The sequence below is a fragment of the Octopus sinensis genome, linkage group LG8, assembly GCF_006345805.1.
Source record: "Octopus sinensis linkage group LG8, ASM634580v1, whole genome shotgun sequence".
Taxonomy (NCBI): domain Eukaryota; kingdom Metazoa; phylum Mollusca; class Cephalopoda; order Octopoda; family Octopodidae; genus Octopus; species Octopus sinensis.
Window position 1 is genome coordinate 8,771,986 of NC_043004.1, and position 19,252 is coordinate 8,791,237.

Here is a 19,252-nt window from a genome sequence, read left to right on the forward strand (position 1 = left end):
GAATCATTTTCTTTTTGTGCCTTATAATGTAATACACTCACCGGTAAAATTTCCACTTTTTTCTTATTTTTATTTTCCTAAAATTTTCGTTGCGTCTTGCAACCTTTTCAATAGTTTTGACTTGTTTTATGTTGTATGCGTTAAATTGGTACTATTTAAGAAGAGAGGTCCCGGTGCGCGCAATCACGTACTCGCGCATTCACGCTAGCTAGTCGATCCTTACTTTGTGTTTTTGTGTTTTATTTACTTTGTTTATAAAAATTATTTACTTTGTGTAAAAAAAATTACTTATTTATTTTGTGTTTTATTTACTTTGTTCATTACAAAGTCGTTGTAGGATCGACTAGTCACGACTAGCTAGCGCGGATGCGTAAGTACGTGAGTGCGCGCACCGGGACCACTCTTCTTAAGTAGTACCCGTTAAATTTACCGTATTTACCCGTATTTAAGTTGCGCCCTTAATTTAGTGTTAAATCTTGATACAAAATTGTTTCCTTTCATAGTTTAGTTTTGCCCTATTTAAGTTAAAAACCAAATATAAAATAGCGCGTCTTATACAAAATTTAGTTTCACAAGTTTAGTTGGGGACACACAAAGTAACAGACTGAGAAAGGGACCGCGATATTCTAGCTTAATTCCGATAAAAAACAAAAATATAATTATCTCATTCATGAAAGTCTGACTTGGAGGCTTCTGCAGAGGAGAATGGTGGTGGTGGTGGTGGGGGGTGAGAGAAAAGTAAAACAATTTTGCGTCAATTGTTACTTCGTTAGCTTGCTTCATCCATTTTTATTATTTTTTTCCTGTCGAATTGCATTTTACTGTAGACTGGGATTTTAAAATCATCCTGGTCAATATAATAAAAGTCCTCACCCGCGAAAAATAAAAAAAAAAAGATTAACCAGCCCGGGGGATGTTAACAAGTATGTGGAAAACGAATGTGAAAAAAAAAAAAAATGCGCGCTGACGACCCTGATAAGGGGGGAGGGGACTTTCGGAAAATTCACAAGATCCGATTTTTCCGTCATAATTTCCGGTAAAATTGATATATATATTATTTTTTTTTTTTAACGGAATCCCATGTTTTTGGTTATGGAGGATCCGATTCTGAAAAACATTTTTTCAAAAATTCGTATTTTCAATATTTCAATTACCCTCACCTCCTCAGGAAATCTTAAAAAAAAATATTGAAATTAAAATTTGAATTTGTTTATTTTTTTTCCATATTTTTAATCTCCGTATTTTCCCGCGTGGATTGATGAAAAAAAAATTCGAAAAAAGTTTTTAAAAAGTTTAGAAAAGAAAGTTTGAAAAAAAAAACCTTTTTAATTTCACGTGAATTACTTTGTGATATTACTGCGGGAAATTGCTTTGAAAGAAATCTTTGTAAAAAGGTGAGTAGATTGATTGCATTATGTTATCGCAGATTTTGTGAGATTTGGCTGTTATTTCTAGCATGTGGATAGCCTGCTTGAAGGCCTGAGGATATATATATTGAAGAAATGAGGTACTCAGAAATTTGGATGGTTTTATATTTACAGATATTTATTAGTATGTTACATGTTTTTATAAATCATATATAAGCGCTTCCGTCCACTCTAGTGGAGTTTTCAAATTGAACTTTTGCAGGAATTTTGTCTCTTTTTATAGAATTATTGAGTGTGTAGGGGTGGGGAAAGATATAAGATAGTACAAGAGGGTGAGAAAGTGAGAGAGAGCGCGCATGTGTGTGTGGGTGCCTGTGTATCTGGAAGGGGTGTCGCTGGAGAAGGGAAGAAAGAGAGGAAGAAATAATTATGTTGATATTTATGCCACTGTTTATACCATTTCTGAGTACCGCATTTTTTCTAATATATAATACCTGTACATCATCTCCAAACCTTCTAACACACACACACATGTATATATATATATATATATATATCTCATAAGCAAGGGCTAAAGAAAGTTTTCTGAAGCCAATATACTGAAATCCACGTTTAATCTACTTGCTACAGAAAGTTGAACTGAAATGCGGGCAACTCTACCTTTGGAACATTTAAATTTCGTTATATATGTACAATTTAAAAATAGGATAAAATCTCCATAAGAATTTATGAAGTAGTTAGCGTGAAAAACCTCATAAGAGAAAAAAACCCCCATCATTTCTTTCCTTTAAATTTATCTATTTATATTATATAGAGGGCACTATTACATATAGATGCCACACGCTAGGAGGGACTCTTAAAGTCAAAACTACTAAAATAAATGTGTTTATTTATTTTAGTAGTTTTGACTTTAAGAGTCCCTCCTAGTGTGTGGCATCTATGTGTAATAATGCCCTCTATGATATGTGTGTGTGTGTATATATATATATATATATATATATATGTCTATATATATATTTGAAAAAACTGAAATTTTACAAACCGATTTTTATAAGAATCGTAATCTTCGTATTTTTCTAATGAGACAGGTGGGCAGACGTTTTGAAAAACAGGATTAACAAAAAAATGTGTTTTCAAAACATCCACTGGCCATCAGTGTTCTGAAATACAAAGTAATATGAAATGTGGTAAAATCCTAAAAGAACAGGAAAACTTCCAATAACGTGTCACAACTATTTGGAAAGTCTTCCAATCCCCTTTTTGGAAGGTAAATGCTTTTTACTTTCTCTCTGTTTTATTTTATTATTTTAGTAATATCATGAATTAATAGGAATGTATGAATCCTTAGCTTACAAGGGCTGTTCATTGCTATTAAAGTCCGTGTGATGGTCATGGACGGGCAATTAACGGAGCTGCTATTAACAGTTACCTACCCTTAACGGTTTCTTCCTATTTACGCAGGGTCTCTCTCTCCCTCTCTTCGCTATTTGTCTGCTCTGCTTTTAATACCAGTTCCAAATAGAAAATTTAGCCGCTATAACAACTTGCTTAACAAATAGCTACAAGAATAAAGGTAAGAATTTATTGTCCTCATATTTCATGTCCGTCTGTTTATTCAGTTACAAAAATTTGTACAATCTAATCGGGATATTTCATTTAATATTTATACAAAGTTTTATTAATAAAAAAAAAAAATCAACTTCAGTACTTCAAAATATATAGTTTCAAGTTATCAATTCATAATTCGTTTTATATTTACGCAACAAAGTTATTAAATTGCTTTTAGTCATCTGTTTATCTTTTCCACTTGTAAAAAGCAGCATGCACCAAGTTTAATCTCATTGACAAGCATAAAACCTTTTTTATTACCCTAATGCTGATCCTGACTGAAATTACATGATATTCATGCTTTTCTCATGGGTCAGTATTAGTGATAGCTAGCACTAATTAAAAGCTGGTTGCAAATTCATGCGGGAGATATATTCTGTTTACACGAGCGGGCTGGCCATTAGATACGATGTTATGCCTTTGTCACCAATTTCCTTTTACACCGGTCGGGTCTACGAGCGAACAGTGGTCCCGGTGCGCGCACTCGCGCTAGCTAATCGTAAGTAGTCGAACCTACAACGACTTTTTAACCCTAACCTTAGTTTGTTTAGGATCGACTACTTACGACTAGCTAGCGCGAGTGCGCGCACTGGGACCACTGTCCGCTAGTAGCACCCCCACCGGTTGTTCCAATAACGACTACCTGGTTGCTGGGAGTGTGAGAGTTATTTCCCCTGTTCCCCTGTTCCGCTGGCCGCCGGTAGAGGGCGAGGGTGTCGGGCTGAATGGCTGCTTCCAGGTTGGGACTTTTCTGAGAGAAAGAATTCCTTAAAAAATGTTCTTCTTTCGGACCGAACGGGGAAGCGAGCAGCATAGATATATATCCTTAAAAGGTGTAATGAGACACTAACACGCTTTGAAGGATTTCTTTCAGGAATTCACATGTTTGTGCGAGTATACTTTCATGCAAGCTGTTCAAACCTAAAAAACTTCAAATTCTTCCCAAAAAATCAGAAGAAAAAGGATTTATTAAGTATTTTCAGGTTGAAACAATCCAAGTTTGGGAATGTATTGTGAAATGATTTGTAACTCTTGTAATTCGTGCTGTCTAAATGAGGATTTCTATTTTTATGGTGTTAATTGGGAAATCGGAATTACAAGAATGAAGAATGAGATTTGTTTGTTTCATTGAAGAGAAGAAAAAAAAAATATTTATTTAAAACTTTATAGAATAATTATGAAAAAGAAAAATAGCTATTGGAGAACGTCTGCACTAAATATGAACATGGACAAACTTTAAAAAATTCATAATAATTGAATGAAAAAATTTAAAAAGAAAAAAGAAAAGCATCGACACAGCAAATTTAACGAAAAAGTACGGAAATGTCGATCACTAAACTTTGTGTAAAGTCATGAAAGTTTCATCTGGATTATTTAGTAAGTGTGAACGTATCGTTGAAATATGAAAATCTTACGTTGGCGAATCAATGTTTGCCAATGGGCAAGCAACCTACGTCTGTCTCTCAACACCACTTGCGATCTCATCAAATTAATGTACTTCAGTCTCTGTTACAACGCGTTCACCTCTCCCAGTCTAATTCTAGAGACTGGTTTGGAACCAGTTTTTTGGATCGTGGACCACTTTGCCAAATACATGGGACCCATTCTGATGTTTATTGTTTTTGCGTTGTGTAGCATTGGTCTTGTTATATTTTATGTGATTATGATACCTCGGTACCTTTCTTATGGTTGGCACTGGTTCCTACCGAATTTCATGTTTGGAAATTGGTTGTTGGTTAACACAGTATTCAATTATGTGATGGGCTGTCGCACGAATCCAGGCCACCCACCTCAGATTGTTCCCGAAGTGGTGTCCATCTGCAAACGTTGTATTTCACCGAAACCACCCCGGGCCCATCATTGCAGCGTTTGTAAGAAGTGTGTTCTTCGAATGGACCATCACTGCCCTTGGCTCAACAACTGTGTTGGCTTCTACAATCACCGTTATTTCTTTCTTTATATGGTCTACATGATGTCCGGCTGTCTCTATGCATGTGTTCTTTTCTATCCATTATTCTACGATAATTTTTATGTCGGCAAAGAAGTCGTATTTCACGGAGTACTTTATCCCCTTAATATGGCCTACCAGTTTTGGATGTCTAAAAACAAAAGCTACACATACATAGCTATCTCTAATGGCACTTCTGTGAAACGAACTCCTCCTACTCAATCTTTCAACCAGCTCACATTATCAGATCAAATTTATCATCATTCTGTAATTTTTGTGTTTTTCCTGGGGTTTGGTTGTGTTATAGCTCTGTTTATTCTCTCTTTGTGGCATGCACGCCTTGTAAGTCGTGGTGAGACTAGTATTGAAGTTCACATTAACAAAAATGAAAGGAAAAGGCTTAAAAAACTTGGACAGACATATGTGAACCCTTATGATTTTGGTTTTGTCCAGAACTGGAAGTTATTCTTTGGCCTGACTGAAGGTAGGACATTCTGGCGTCACATTCTCTTTCCATCACGACACAAGCCTCCAGGGAATGGTTTACAGTGGAAAACAACTACATTTACAGTGGATAATTTTGAAAATATTCATGTGTTGTGACACAGTTTTGGTACAGCTTTATCAATTTTGTATTGCAGCTCAAATGTATTTCATTGAAAAAGTCCCAATCAAAATAGCTGACACTGATGTTCTGTGAATATTTGTTGAAATTATGAAATTGTTGTCTTGAATTTCCTGTCATAACAGAAATAACTAGGGTATATATTTATATTATAACTAAGGTGTATATTTAGACAAGTAATCATTCACTTAGCCTCTTTTGTAAGTTAGACATTATATAACTTTTCTTTTTTTTGCTGAAAATAATAATGTAGCTTAATTATTTTTCTCTGATTAAGTGAAGGAATATTATTTTGCATGGAAATACTGTGATTCATATGTTGTTGAAATAAGTAAGAAAGTTAAGGTTACAAGAATAGATGTTAGTATGTAACTTGGGAGTTAGTTGAATGTTGCAAATAGATATATAAAAAAAAAAGACTTTATTTTGACTGAAAAACTTATTTTTCAAAAGAATTCACCTTCTGACTCCTTCCATTTTGAGTAAAGAACTTTGCCTCTATCAAGGACTGTCAAATGCTCAAGGAAAACTAATTTAAGTCTCTGCAGATTACATTTTTACTGTTTTTTTTTTGTTATTTTTTTTCTGTAACTTTAAGTTGTTTCTGTGCCTTTATTGGCCAACATGATGCTTTTAAGCAGTGTTCTCCTATACATTCCATCTAGATCTTTCCAATTTTTTTGTTTACCATTTATTCATACTGTGGATTATATTTCTTCCTTAATTACTCATCATCTGATTGTAATCTATGACATAAGGGGGGGGGGGGCAAAAGTGGATGACAGCAGTGCTACTAAAATTGGAACCAATAACAATAACTTAATGCTTCAAAATAGGTAAAACTCGAAATTTTTATTTGATTATTTTTTTCAAAACACCTTTCAGATTTCTGTTTCAAACAATAGAACCTTTGATTACAAAATAATCAAAATTTAATTTCATCTCTCTTTTTCCATCATTTTGGTTGAAGTTTTCAAATTTGAAATTCTTGAAATATCAGAAGTGAAATCTTCAAAATCAGTAAAAATAATTTTATTTTGAAAGCATATATAAAGCTAATAGCACAAAAGAGAAATGTAAGGTTGAGAAATGAAGCCAGTCGAAAACAGAAATTGAGAATTGTTGGCGGAATCTTGACTAAAGCTGAGATATTGGGTGAAGAATGGATTTTGCATATCTTCTCCAGGTCATTTGGTGATCCAGGGACTTTGGAATGGTTGGCCAGACACTGGTTGATTAGAAACATTTCCATATATTTTGTATCTGATGTACCAGGTGATGTAGTTAATTAAATAAGCTGATTAAGAAGACAAACACAGGTGGTTGCAAAAGTAGGAACTCCATAAGACTGGAATCGTTCTTAGCCAAATCTAAACGAAACTTTTATTTACGGGATGCTACTGGGAGAATAGCACTGACTGGTTTTCCAGCTGCTTTCTGTCCATATTTACGTATCTAATGGTGACTAGCATTATTTTTCCTTAATACATTGACGGATTTAAATACAAGTAGGTTAATTGCTGTTGTGTATGTCACAGAACGGTAACTTCTCCTTTATGACTGTCTTCACAAACACATTTGCTTCATTAGCTCAAGGGATTCTGACATGTTTTGACATGTCTCATCAACAAGAAGCACCCAGATTAATGAATCCAACAAGAGCTGATGGCCTCGTCTGATTTTAGTGAACAAACTCTTCACTGATTAGTGTTGTTATCTGCCACTTGATAAATAAATTGTTGTTTGCATGGTGAACAGTGGAAATCTGAATGATGACTTGCATATTTATTCTTGTTCCACCAGATTCACATGCAAATATGCTAAATGCTGTTGTGTTTGTCACAGGAGAACAACTTCTTGACAAAAGTTATTTGTTCCTTATGCACTGGATTCATTAATACATACAAACACCATTTCAATTCTTGCTGTTCACATGTTAATAGCAGTTTACTGATGTGACATAATATAGTATTTGTTGTTTTTTCCTTCTCGAGCCATGCCTGGCTCATAAGGACCGGTTTCCTGGTCTCATTGGCATATAGGTTCCCCACCTGGATGGGGCGCCAGTCCGTCGTAGGTGAGCTGCTAGATGCAAGAGAAAAGAGTGAGAAAAGTTGTGGCGAAAGAGTCAGCAGAAGTTTGCCATTACCTTCTGCCAGAGTGACGTGGAGCTTAGGTGTTTCGCTCATAAACATACATTGCCCAGTCTGAGATTCAAACTTGCGATCCCTCAACCGCTGCTCTAACCACTAGGCCATCTGCCTCCACCAATATAGTATTTAATAAGTATTAAAATTAAATAAAATCAGACTCGAGTCCATAAATATGAAGAAGAGACATATTATTGTGGTGCAGTTGTTTCTTGTCTTGTATGAAACCTGACACTGTTGTAAATTGTAAGAAATAGTTTCTCAAAGTATTTAATGTTAAATATAAGGTTAGTAAAATAGGGGAATGTGGTCGATGCCAACCCCCTCTGGCCCCTGTGCTGGTGGCACGTAAAAGCACCCACAACACTCACGAAGTGGTTGGCATTAGGAAAGGCATCCAGCTGTAGAAACACTGCCAGATCCAATTGGAGCCTGGTGCAGCCTCCTGGTTTGCCAGTCCTCAGTCAAACCGTCCAACCCATGCCAGCATGGAAAGCGGTCGTTAAATGATGATGATGATGAAGCTAAAAATATATTCTGATAAAAAATTTCAAGGTGCAGGTGTGGCTATGTGGTTAAGAAGCTTGCTTCCCAATCATGTGGTCATCGGTTCAGTTCTACTCTACAGTCCATTGGACAGGTGCCTTCTGCTATAGTCCCATACTGATCAAAGCTTTGTGGGTGGATTTGAAGGGCAGAAGCTGAAGAAAAGCCTGTCATAGATATACACATATCTGTGTATGTGTTTGAATGCCAGCAAGTTTCAACATAATGTAGTTGTAAACGATCATCACTGTCATGCAAGCAGTGTTGTTTCTGGTGTTTTGTGGAAAACGTGTCTGGCCATGCGAAAATATTACCTTGCTTAGAGACAGGCAAGAGTTGGTGACAGGAAAAGCATCTGACTGTAAAAAGAAAGAACTCTCTCACTAAATTCTCTCTGATCCATGGAAGCATGGGAAAATGGATGTTAAATGATGCTTTGGAATTATCAATGTTCAAAATAGTTTTGAGGAAATTTCCGATTTACCTTTTCAAAAACTTTTGTTCCAATAATTCAAGAAAGACAAGTTCAACGCTTAACATTCTCCACTATTGTTAGCCCCAATTTTAATATCATTGCTTTCATCCACTTTTTCCTGACACTATTGTTCTTCACTATTTCATCAATATTCCATCAGTTTGTGCTGAAATTCCATCGTGGTGTGACCATTTTTTAAACTCATCCTCAAGTAATTCTCACCATATTCCAAGAAATCACTTGACTGTAGTAAGATTGGAACCTTCAAGATATTATTCTTCTTTTGCCCAGTTTCTCATCATTTGCCATCGGAATGATTAACTGTTGGCTCAAAAAGTATTATAACATGTCTTTCAAATACATAGTTTATTTATTTTTTTTTGTTTCCCTTACAAACTGGCATATCTTTGATAATTTTATTTTGCTTTAAATATATAAATATTATCTTATAAATGTCTGGTTATGTCTTTTATAAGCTGTAACATTGTTTATCATTTTTTTCCCCCATTTTTTCTTGTTTGTTTTGTCAATTTGTTTTAAAGATAAATCTCTATTTTTATTTTCGAAAAAATGATAACCAATTTATAAAAAAATTGTCAGTGAAAGAAAAATAAACAAATGAAAAAGACCCCAACAAATCCTGTTCTAATGAGTCAATGTGTAATTAACGGAATCAGACATAAAACACGGAATCAGGACCTTGTGATTCTGACTCAACATTTTAATTACCTTCGTCCAATTCTTCGGAACATCCTGACCCTCTCAACTGTGCAATAAAATTTCATTTTCTTTCCACCAATCTTTGCAACCATCTTACAACTTAAAAAAGATCTCATTTTTATTTTCCTGGTAAAACTGAATTAACCAAAATATTTAACGAGTATTCCAAGAATTGAAGTCCCATGACTTGCATTTTCTGTCCGTTTCTTTCTTTATCATTCAGAATTCTCTTCAAAAACTAAAATTACAAAACCAAAACAAATGCCTTGGATTCAATTAAAAGCTGACTGATATATAATGAAGGAATAGTAATTAATTAATTATCAAGATCAATACATTTCTGGATTTGTGTCATTTATTTCTATTAAATGAGATTGATTGAACATTGTTTTGTTTTTGTTGAACAAATTTGTGTTTTGTGATCCCCATGCCGGTGGCACATAAAAAACACCATCCGAACGTGGCTGATGCCAGCACCGCCTTGACTGGCTTCTGTGCCGGTGGCGCGTAAAAAGCATCAACCGATCGTGGCCTATGCCAGCACTGCCTCGACTGGCTTCTGTGCCGGTGGCACGTAAAAGGCACCAACCGATTGTGGCCGATGCCAGCCTCCCTTGGCACCTGTGCCGGTGGCACGTAAAAAGCACCCACTACACTCACAGAGTGGTTGGCGTTAGGAAGAGCATCCAGTTGTAGAAACACTACCAGATCAGATTGGAACCTGGTGCAACCTCCTGGCTTCCCAGACCCCGGTCGAACTGTCCAACCCATGCTAGCACAGAAAACGGACATTAAACGATGATGATGTGGAGTAAGATAGTTCTCTGAGTGGCTGATATTTCACCAAACACAAGCAAGTTACCAATTTTCAAAAGATAGATGTATTTATTTTGTTTTGAGTAGTTTAGTCAGAAGAAAGTGGGGGGGGGAGCATTTCTTGTGCTTTTGCAGAGCCTTCCAGACTGGTGTAGGTTTACAGGGGTCATGGACACTGGCTCTTTCTCCTCCCTAAACTGGTGAGATTGATACACTTGGTGTTCAGTTTCATTTGAAGGGCTTTGATACAGTTTCCATTTATACAAATCACTTACAAAGCTGAGGTTAGGGTCTGTGCATTTGTCCAGTATGCCATGCAATGGGATCAAGCTTGGGATCTTGGGACCGCAAAGGGAACCTCCTAAATATATATTTGCCGTTTATCATCATCAGCATTTCAGTAAATGATTTTAAAGCACCCATTACACACTCGGAGTGGTTGGCATTAGGAAGGGCATTCAACCATAGAAATCATGCTAAATCAGACTGGGGTCTGATGCAGCCTTCCAGATTGCCAGCCCTGGTCAAACCGTCCAACCCATGTCAGCCCTAGTCAAACCATCCAACCCATGCCAGCATGGACAACGGATGTTAAATGATGATGATGATTACATTACATTTCACAGGTTGTGAGTTGGCAGAGTTGTTAGCCAAGCAAAGTGCTTATGGCATTTCATCTGTCTTTATGTTTCAAATTCAGTTCCACCAAGATTGATTTTGCCTTTCATCCTTTTTTTTGGGGGGGGGGGTCAGTAAAATACACCCCTAAAATTGCTGGCTTTGTACAAATTTTGAAACCAGTATTACATTAATTTATATATATTACATAATTAAGCAAAGATCTTAAGTGTCTGGTGTTCAGAATATATAAATTCAAAGACAATTTCTTTGGAAAAACCCACAGAATATAAACTTATGGGTTTTTAAAAAAAATATCTTGTCAGAAACATTTGTTCTCCTGGGACCACTTTTGCAACTGAAATGATTTAATTATTGGTTATTGATTGCATTTTGCTTGACACCTTGTTGACATTTTCTTATACTAATAATCAAAGTGTGTGTATAAAAAACAACAAAAAAAGAAAATTAAATAAAAATACTATTTAAAAACGTTTGGAAGAAAAATTTAGTGTAACAAGATCCAAGATGGACAAATATACCCACGATGTAAGGCATAAGACTCTGACTCCATTAAATCTTCTGAATGGAGTTTTACAGATGGAAACCAACAGAAGTCCGTTGTGTGTGTGATCGATCGTGTCTCCTGGCATTGACATCATCATCATCATTATCATTTAATGCCTGTTTTTCATGCTGGCATGGGTTGGATGGTTTGACAGAAACTGACAAGGTGGAGACCTGCACCAGGCTCCAGTCATCTGTTTTGGTAAGGTTTCTGGATGCCCTTCCTAATGCCAACCACTTTACAGAATACACTGGATGCTTTTCCCCGTGACATCAACCCAGGCACTTTGTACCATGATTCTAAACAAGCATCACAGTCATACAAGTGGTGTCCTTTGTTTGCAATTTGTTGGAAACCTGCCTTGGCCATGGAAAAAGGGTGAAGGCTGACCACAGGACGGGCATCCAGCCATAGAAAATCTGCCTCAATGGACTCATTGTGACTGACCAATGCAAGTATGGAAAAATGAGGATGATATATTGTTATCCTATTGGTTTCAGTTTGACTGTGGCCATGCTGGAGTATCATATTCAAAGGTCTAATTGATTGTACCAGCCCCAGTTTTACTCATTTCATTGAGCTTTATTTCTCTCATTCATTTCACTGGTCTCTATCTTCAACAAACACAGTAACTCTACACAAGGCATCCACAGTCAAATTCTCTCTTCCCAAGAGTTCTGTATCTCCTGTAAGAACTAGCTTTTACTCTCCAACGACAACAATTTACCATTTTTTTGTTTATAGCAGATTTAGGCCAACTCTCGAAAACCCAAACTATTGCTTATTGATAAGAAATTTTGAATTTTTGTGCCACTGTGTAATGTCACAGTTTTCCAATTTGATTTGAGTATTACATGGGTCCAACCCATGCCAGCATGGAAAACGTATGTTAAACGATGATGATACTGATGAGCTTCTAACTCTTCAACGGACCATTTGTTATCAGTATCATATCAGGTATGTGAGTAAAAGCAGATTAGGTCCTTGTTTTGCGTTAGAATGGAACCTTTTGACGATACACATGTGTCTGAAGAGGAAATAGTGAACCGAATTTTTAGAACAGAATGAAACTGCAGAACATTGTTGGTATTGTAGAGCATCATCCAGTTTATCTTTTATTCAAAGAAAGGACAAACTCTTTGCAACTGTTAGAGGTCAATGCTTCATTGACATTTTCCTTACTTATTCTGGTACTGGTCACTATATTTTTGGAATACACTCATCCATGACTAATATTTGGTCATTTAGGCAAAAAATGCTATCCACCATTTCTAAGGAATTCACTAAACTTTTGAAAGAATTGATTCTGAGGTTGCTTTTATTTGTAACCATTTCACATTTGCTGAGTAAGAAGCCTTTCTCTGTCATCCTACTTCTTCATCTTACTGGTGCACACACTAACTTTACATTGGGTATACTGGATGGGATTTCTCCTTTTTTTCTTTAACTCACGTAAAAAGCACCATTTGAGTGCAGCCAGTGCCACCTGACTGGCTCCTGTACTGGTGACACATAAAAAGCACCATTCGAGCATGGCCAATGCCAGTGCCACCTGACTGGCTCCCATGCCAGTGGCACATAAAAAGCACCCACTAAAAGGGCATCCAGCTGTAGAAACCTTGCCAAATTAGATTGGAGCCTGGTTCAGCCTCCTGGCTTGCCAGTTCTCAGTCAAACCGTCCAACCCATGCCAGCATGATGACAATGATGATGATGTTTAATTTTTGCAGTGTTTGGCAGACAAGAAGGAAATCTCTTTGATAAGATGCTAGTCTATCACTGGAATGGAACTTAACGCTAGAAGCTTCCAGAATATTTATCTATTTTGGGCGTTTTACAAGAATAGACTGAAATCATCATCATCATCATTTAGCATCCGTTCTCCATGGGTTGGATGGTTCGACCGGGGATCTGGGAAGCCAGAAGGCTGCACCAGGCTCCAGTCTGATCTGGCAGTGTTTCTACAGCTGGATGCCCTTCCTAACGCCAACCACTCCAAGAGTGTAGTGTAATATTAGGTTGAGGCTCCAGAGAGATTTGAACACTCGACCTCCAGTTTACCAAAATAAAAAAAAAATATTTAGTAAGCTGTGTGGTTGTGAAGTTGACTTTCCAATTGCCTGGTTTTGAGTTCAATCCTGCTGTGTGGACCTTGAGCAAGTGTCTTCAACTTTAGCCTTGGGCTGATCAAAGCTATGTGAGTGGATATTGTAGATGGAAACTGAAAGAAGCCTGCTGCATAACAGTTTTGAACGAGTGTCACCATCATACAAGCTGTGCCCTTCATCTCTAGTCTTCTGCGAAGATATGTCCAGCCATGATGAAATTTTACCTTACTTTTCAAACAGGTGAGTTTTGGCAACATGATGGGCTGTAGAAAATCTGTCTCGATAAATTCCATTGAACCCAGGTAAGCATGGAAAAGTGGATGTGAAAATGATGATGATGATTGATGACTGACCAACCTTGCAGATGGCAATAGAATGTCGTCTTCTTTCTTTTTAACCAAATCTTTTGGAATTGTGAGATTTCTTTGAAGATCTTTTGATGTAAGGTTTTGACTTCACGTTTGGAATTTTTTTTCCCTGGTTCTTTGAAGATTCAACTCTATGGACTAAGTTACTGGCATTAGAAATTGGTCAGCCATTCTTAAATTCTTCTGTTATATATTGCCAGAAGAACTTTGCTAAAAATTCCATTGTAGCTGTCTCACTAGGAAGAGGCCATAAGTTGTACTCCGTCCTGAAACGAAGCTAATTTGCATCTCCTCTAAGCTAATTATCTTCCTAATTAGTTGTGCTATAACCCTTTCTGTTACTTTCATAATATGCTTCTTGATAAATTTATCTCTTTAATTAGTTCTTCCCACAGCATCCCTTTGTTCTTGTAACAAGTTGATTCTTGCTGCTTCTATTCATTTGCTATGAATGACCCTTTCCTACACCCCCTGTTTTCACAGCTTCCCTTCAAAATAACATTTCTTTTCCAGTGATGGTTAATGAACTGCTATCATTGCACACTTTCTCTCTTAGGACATCCTCATTCCTGTCAACTTGCTGTTTTGCAGACTGGAATGTCTCACTTCTTAACATTTCATCACAGAATATTGGCAAACCTCAAGAGTTTTTGCTTCTCTCTTTGTTTAAAGATTTGTGTCTAGCTTTTCTTCTAACGTGTTCCCTATTTTTCCTATTCCTTGCATGTCTGGCCCTTAGCTTTTACAATTCTTTGGACAGTACCATTCACCATCACACACACATCACGGATCTGTGTATACAATGCACTCTGTGGATTAAGTGTGTGTGTATGAGTGGCATGAAAAGGTTCCCAGACAAGTTATGTTTAATAGAAAACCTTTTACCTAAGTTTTAACCTCATCTTTGAAATAGTCACCTTGTGCAGCTAATGCACCAATCCTGCCACTTTTAAAATCCAGCATGGAAGTTGTTTTTTGTAAGTTAAGGGCCTTCTGCGATTCGCTCTGGATCTTGACAATGGTGTTAAAACAGTGACTTTTGAGCTGCATTTTCATGTTGGGGAGAGATGGAAATACACAAGTATTAAATCTAATGAATGGGGTGGGTGTGGAAGCAATACCAACGTTTTTGGCAAGAAACCCATGAGTGAGAAGAACTCGGTAAAGAATCCAATTCTTTGCGCTCCACAGATTTGGCCACTTTTACTCTTTTACTTGTTTCAGTCTGTGGCCATGCTGGAGCACCGCCTTTAGTCAAGCAAATCGACCCCAGGACTTATTCTTTGTAAGCCTAGTACTTATTCTATTGGTCTCTTTTGCTGAACTGCTAAGTTACGGGGATGTAAACACACCAGCATTGGTTGTCAAGCGATGTTGGGGGGACAAACACACACACACATATATGTATATATATACAATGGGCTTCTTTCAGTTTCCGTCTACCAAATCCACTCACAAGGCTTTGGTCGGCCCAAGGCTATAGCAGAAGACACTTGCCCTTGCCGAATGTCTTACCTCGAACGCTTGAAAATGCTGAAGTAGAACTCTTGATCGATGGTCTGGCCCTGGGGGACGAATTCTCGAATCACAACACCACATTACCAGGGGTGACACTCATGGCAGGTCTTCCAGATTGGTCATCGTCTTCCAGGGATATTCTTCAGCTTTTGAAGCGTCCATGCCACTTGAAGCATTGCACACAACCCATTGCCTCATCCCAGTAAGTTTGCTAAAGCATGCTCAGTGTCTCTGTAAAACACACGTAATCACAAAAGGCAGCTTGTGAAGTAAACACAGCGATGGCACATGGCACAGTGCCTCATGAAGGTCACTGCTAGCTCTCACTGTGCATGCAACTGGAGTGCTGCCATCTGTTGGTGCACTGTAGAACTAGTCTGGGAACTTTTGGATACCGCCTCATATTCATTATTAAACAAGAATGTTGGTGACAGTGACTTCTAAGTTTTGGCTAGTTAAGCCTCCCTCTGATCACTTAACTGGCTGAAACTTCGAAGTCCCTATCAACAACATCCTTGTCAAAGAATAAACTTGTATTCTACATAAGTAGAATAACCCATCAGATTAATGTAAAATAGTTTTTATTATAACTGAACATAAAAATGAACATTTAGAGAGAGTGGGGGGAGAGAGAGAGAATGTATGAAAATTATGTTATTTGTTTTTAATTTTTAACCTTTAATTAAAAAAAAGTATCTTGAAATGTTATTAGAGAAATGTGTATTGTTTGGTGCTGATAACAAACGAGAATAAACTGTTGGAAAGAATATAAACGTGGCTTCTTGTCACTGCTTTGTTCTAATTCCTGACAAATTACTCTTCCTAAAATTATATGTTTTCCTCTTAAAGGTCAAATACTCTCAGTAGTCAGAAAGAAAAAGAAAAAAAAAAAGAATGTTGTCCTTGAAATTCGTTGGTGAATCTGCTGTGATTTGGCTTTTCTCCTTTATTGGCGTTCACTCAATTGTCTGTGAGGTTATTGACGCCATCCACACAAAAGAATTAGCATTTTTTCAGGTTATTTATCTTGTTGGAGTTTTTTTTTTTTTACTTTTGATTGCCTGTTGTTGTTGTTGTTGTTTGTTGGTTAATATCACATTTATCTGAGGAGTCTCTTAACATTTCTGATGGTTAAAAATATTATTTTTTACATTTATACTAATAATCAATGTGTGTGTGTATATTCACACACACTTACACAGTGTATATAATAGATAGTACATCTGTATACAGATGTGTGTGTGTATACATAAACATAAATATTGTCTAATTTTTAATTTTAAAACCTTTGAGAAAAAGTGTGCTCTGAACTGTTATTTTGAGATATTATTATTATTATTAACTATGTTTATTTTTATAAATTATTAAAAAATGTCAGCATGATGTTCATCTTATGGTGTTAAGCTATTCTATTAATCCTGCTCTGCAAATGGTCCTTCAACTGGATTACAATCTGCAGTCCTTCACTCTTCCTAACATTTCATCACAGAATAGTTAGTAGTTTTTAATAAAAGGGTAGCAAGTGTCCTGTGACATATATCTAGAGACAAATTTATCTGAAATTAAGATCCTGGGGATATAAACATTTACAAAAATAGCTTAAAACTGGTTCTGTGACATTTTTTTTATCAGCTTTCCTCTCTGTAGTTCTTGGCAGGGCCAGATAACATTGTTCTGTAATTACAGAATGGAAGGTCACTGTAGGTGGTGAAGGTCATTATTGATTTAGTTGTATAGATATGCTTGTGTGCACATGCATGTGTGTGTGTGTGTGTGTTGATATTGGGGACGGATGTGTATAATCATCATCATCATCATCATCGTTTAGCATCCGTTGATGATGATGATGATACACATCCGTCCCCAATATCAACACACAATATGTGATTATGTATACATGTATGGGTGTGTGTACATATAATCCTCATCATTGCTTCAAGGTCCACTTTCCCATGCTTGCATGGGTTAGAGGGAGTTTGTTTGAGCCAGATTTTCTACAGCTGGATGCCTTTCCTCTCACCAACCTTTTACTCCTTTCCAAGGTAACATGTTTCCCCATGGCCAGACATGTTTTCACAGAATATTGGAAATGAACCACACAATATTGAGACAAGGTAACATACACACACACACATGGGATTCTTTTAGTTTCCATCTGCCAATTCACTCACATGGCCTGGTTGACATGGGGTTATTGTAGAAGACACTTGCCAAAAGTGCTGTGCAATGGGACTGAACCCAAAACCATGTGGTTGGGAAGTGAACTTCTTAAACGCACAACCATTTGTGTGTTTGAAGAAGTTCTGTTTGCAATCACGAGGTTCCAGGTTCAGTCTCACAGTGGAGTATTTTGGATGAGTTTGTTTACCTGAGTCAAAAGGAAGAAAAGGACCATCAAATGGTCAAAATCCATCAGATTAACTGAATTTGAAATTCAAAGGGTTTGACCTTCGTGCATGACATGTCACACTGATGCTTGGTTTAGAAGACAAAATCCTGTGGAATACTCAGCTGTTTGAACTCAATAAACTGGTGGTCATCCAAGTGGATCCAATAACTGGAGTATGAGGTGCTGAAACGGACAGATTTCTATTATTTTTCAAACACACACACACACACGTGTATGTATTCATATAATTATGAGGGGAAGTCAAAAATTATCCGCACTTTTACTGTAACCTATCTTTATTGTTGTCACACTGCCTTCTGCGCCTGTGTGCTTATAGTTGGTTCTATTGTCACATGATTGAAGTTTGAGTCTGATTGCGTCGTTTTCCTCTCTGGCTTTACAGTGTAAGCATGGCCACTCCACTAGCAATGTGCACCAAAGAGGAACAATGAGCAGGGATCTGAGAGGTGGTAATGGTGAACCAGTTCACCATTATCATCTCCTGAGCTTGCTGAATCTTCTCATCAGTGGTGGAGGTTGATGGGTGTACTGCTTCCTCTTTGTGCATCACGCTTCTCTGGCCACTTTTAAACTTCTTGATCCACTCATACACACTTCTATGTGGTAGTGCACTGTCCCTGTATTGCGCTAAAAGCCTCCAATAAATTTCAACCAGAGAAATCGGATCACTGTTCTTTGTTCTTCTTTGGTGCACATTGCTAGTGAATTGGCCATGATTACACTGTAAAGCCAGAAAAAAAAATGGCATGATCAGGCTCAAACTTCGATCATGTGACCACAATAGTACGAACTCTAAGCACGCAGGAGCAGAAGGCAGGGTGACAATAATAAAGATATGTTATGGTGAAAGTGTGGATAATTTTTGACTTCCTCTTGTATATACAAGTTTTGAGACTTTTCCAGGAGAGACATTTATTAGTTTCAGAGAAGTCCAAAACCCTAAACTCCTTCAAAGTAGGATCCTTTGACTTCAATACATGTGTTATCATAGAGCTCCAGCCATTTTGTGAAGGCCCTATAGAAGTCCTCTAAAATGAAGGTGTCCAGGACCCTTGTCACAGCATCCTTCATCTTCAAAATGACTGACCCTGAGGTTGTCCTTTAGCTTGGGGAACACCCAAAGGTCACTGGGAGCAAGGTCTGACCATAAGGAGAGGGAAGGGACTGTTTTGATGCTTGTCAGGGTGTTTGCCATTGAGGACACTGGCAATAAATTTTGCACTTGATCAGACATGCATGAATAATTCTCTGTATAGGTGCCACATGAACTCCAACTTGTATGTTTGTTGTCTTTGAAGAGACGCAATGTTCTTCATCCAGAAAATTACGAATTTTCTCAACTGGCTCTGATGTTCCGATGTCCCTCTCTCTCCCACACCTCGTCTTGTCTCTCCCATCTCTTTTCTA

At 37.2% G+C, this 19,252-nt stretch overlaps 2 protein-coding genes across 6 annotated transcripts in view; both read left to right on the plus strand.

Annotated features, from left to right (window-relative positions):
* LOC115214923 (COBW domain-containing protein 1) overlaps positions 1-19,252 on the plus strand; it is a 118,287-nt gene that overhangs the window by 155 nt on the left and 98,880 nt on the right. For 2 of the 5 annotated variants that reach the window (XR_005000301.1, XM_036505258.1), the window contains exon 1: positions 2,788-2,940. The exons of 1 other annotated variant lie outside the window; for it this stretch is intronic. The gene's annotated coding sequence lies outside the window, so the exon portion shown is untranslated. Of the gene's footprint in view, positions 1-18; positions 44-2,509; positions 2,635-2,787; positions 2,941-19,252 lie in introns of those variants that run through there. 2 more of the 5 variants (XR_005000304.1, XR_005000302.1) reach the window with 2 other exon arrangements.
* Positions 3,647-5,954, plus strand: LOC115214922 (palmitoyltransferase ZDHHC16-like). Its single transcript, XM_029783990.2, has one exon. It carries the CDS (start codon positions 4,378-4,380, stop codon positions 5,524-5,526), a length of 1,149 nt encoding a protein of 382 aa, XP_029639850.1. The 5' UTR covers positions 3,647-4,377; the 3' UTR covers positions 5,527-5,954.

What these genes read in the sequence shown, in the direction of transcription:
- LOC115214922 (XM_029783990.2), top strand. Translation starts at nt 4,378, where the DNA reads ATGAAAATCTTACGTTGGCGAATCAATGTTTGCCAATGGGCAAGCAAC.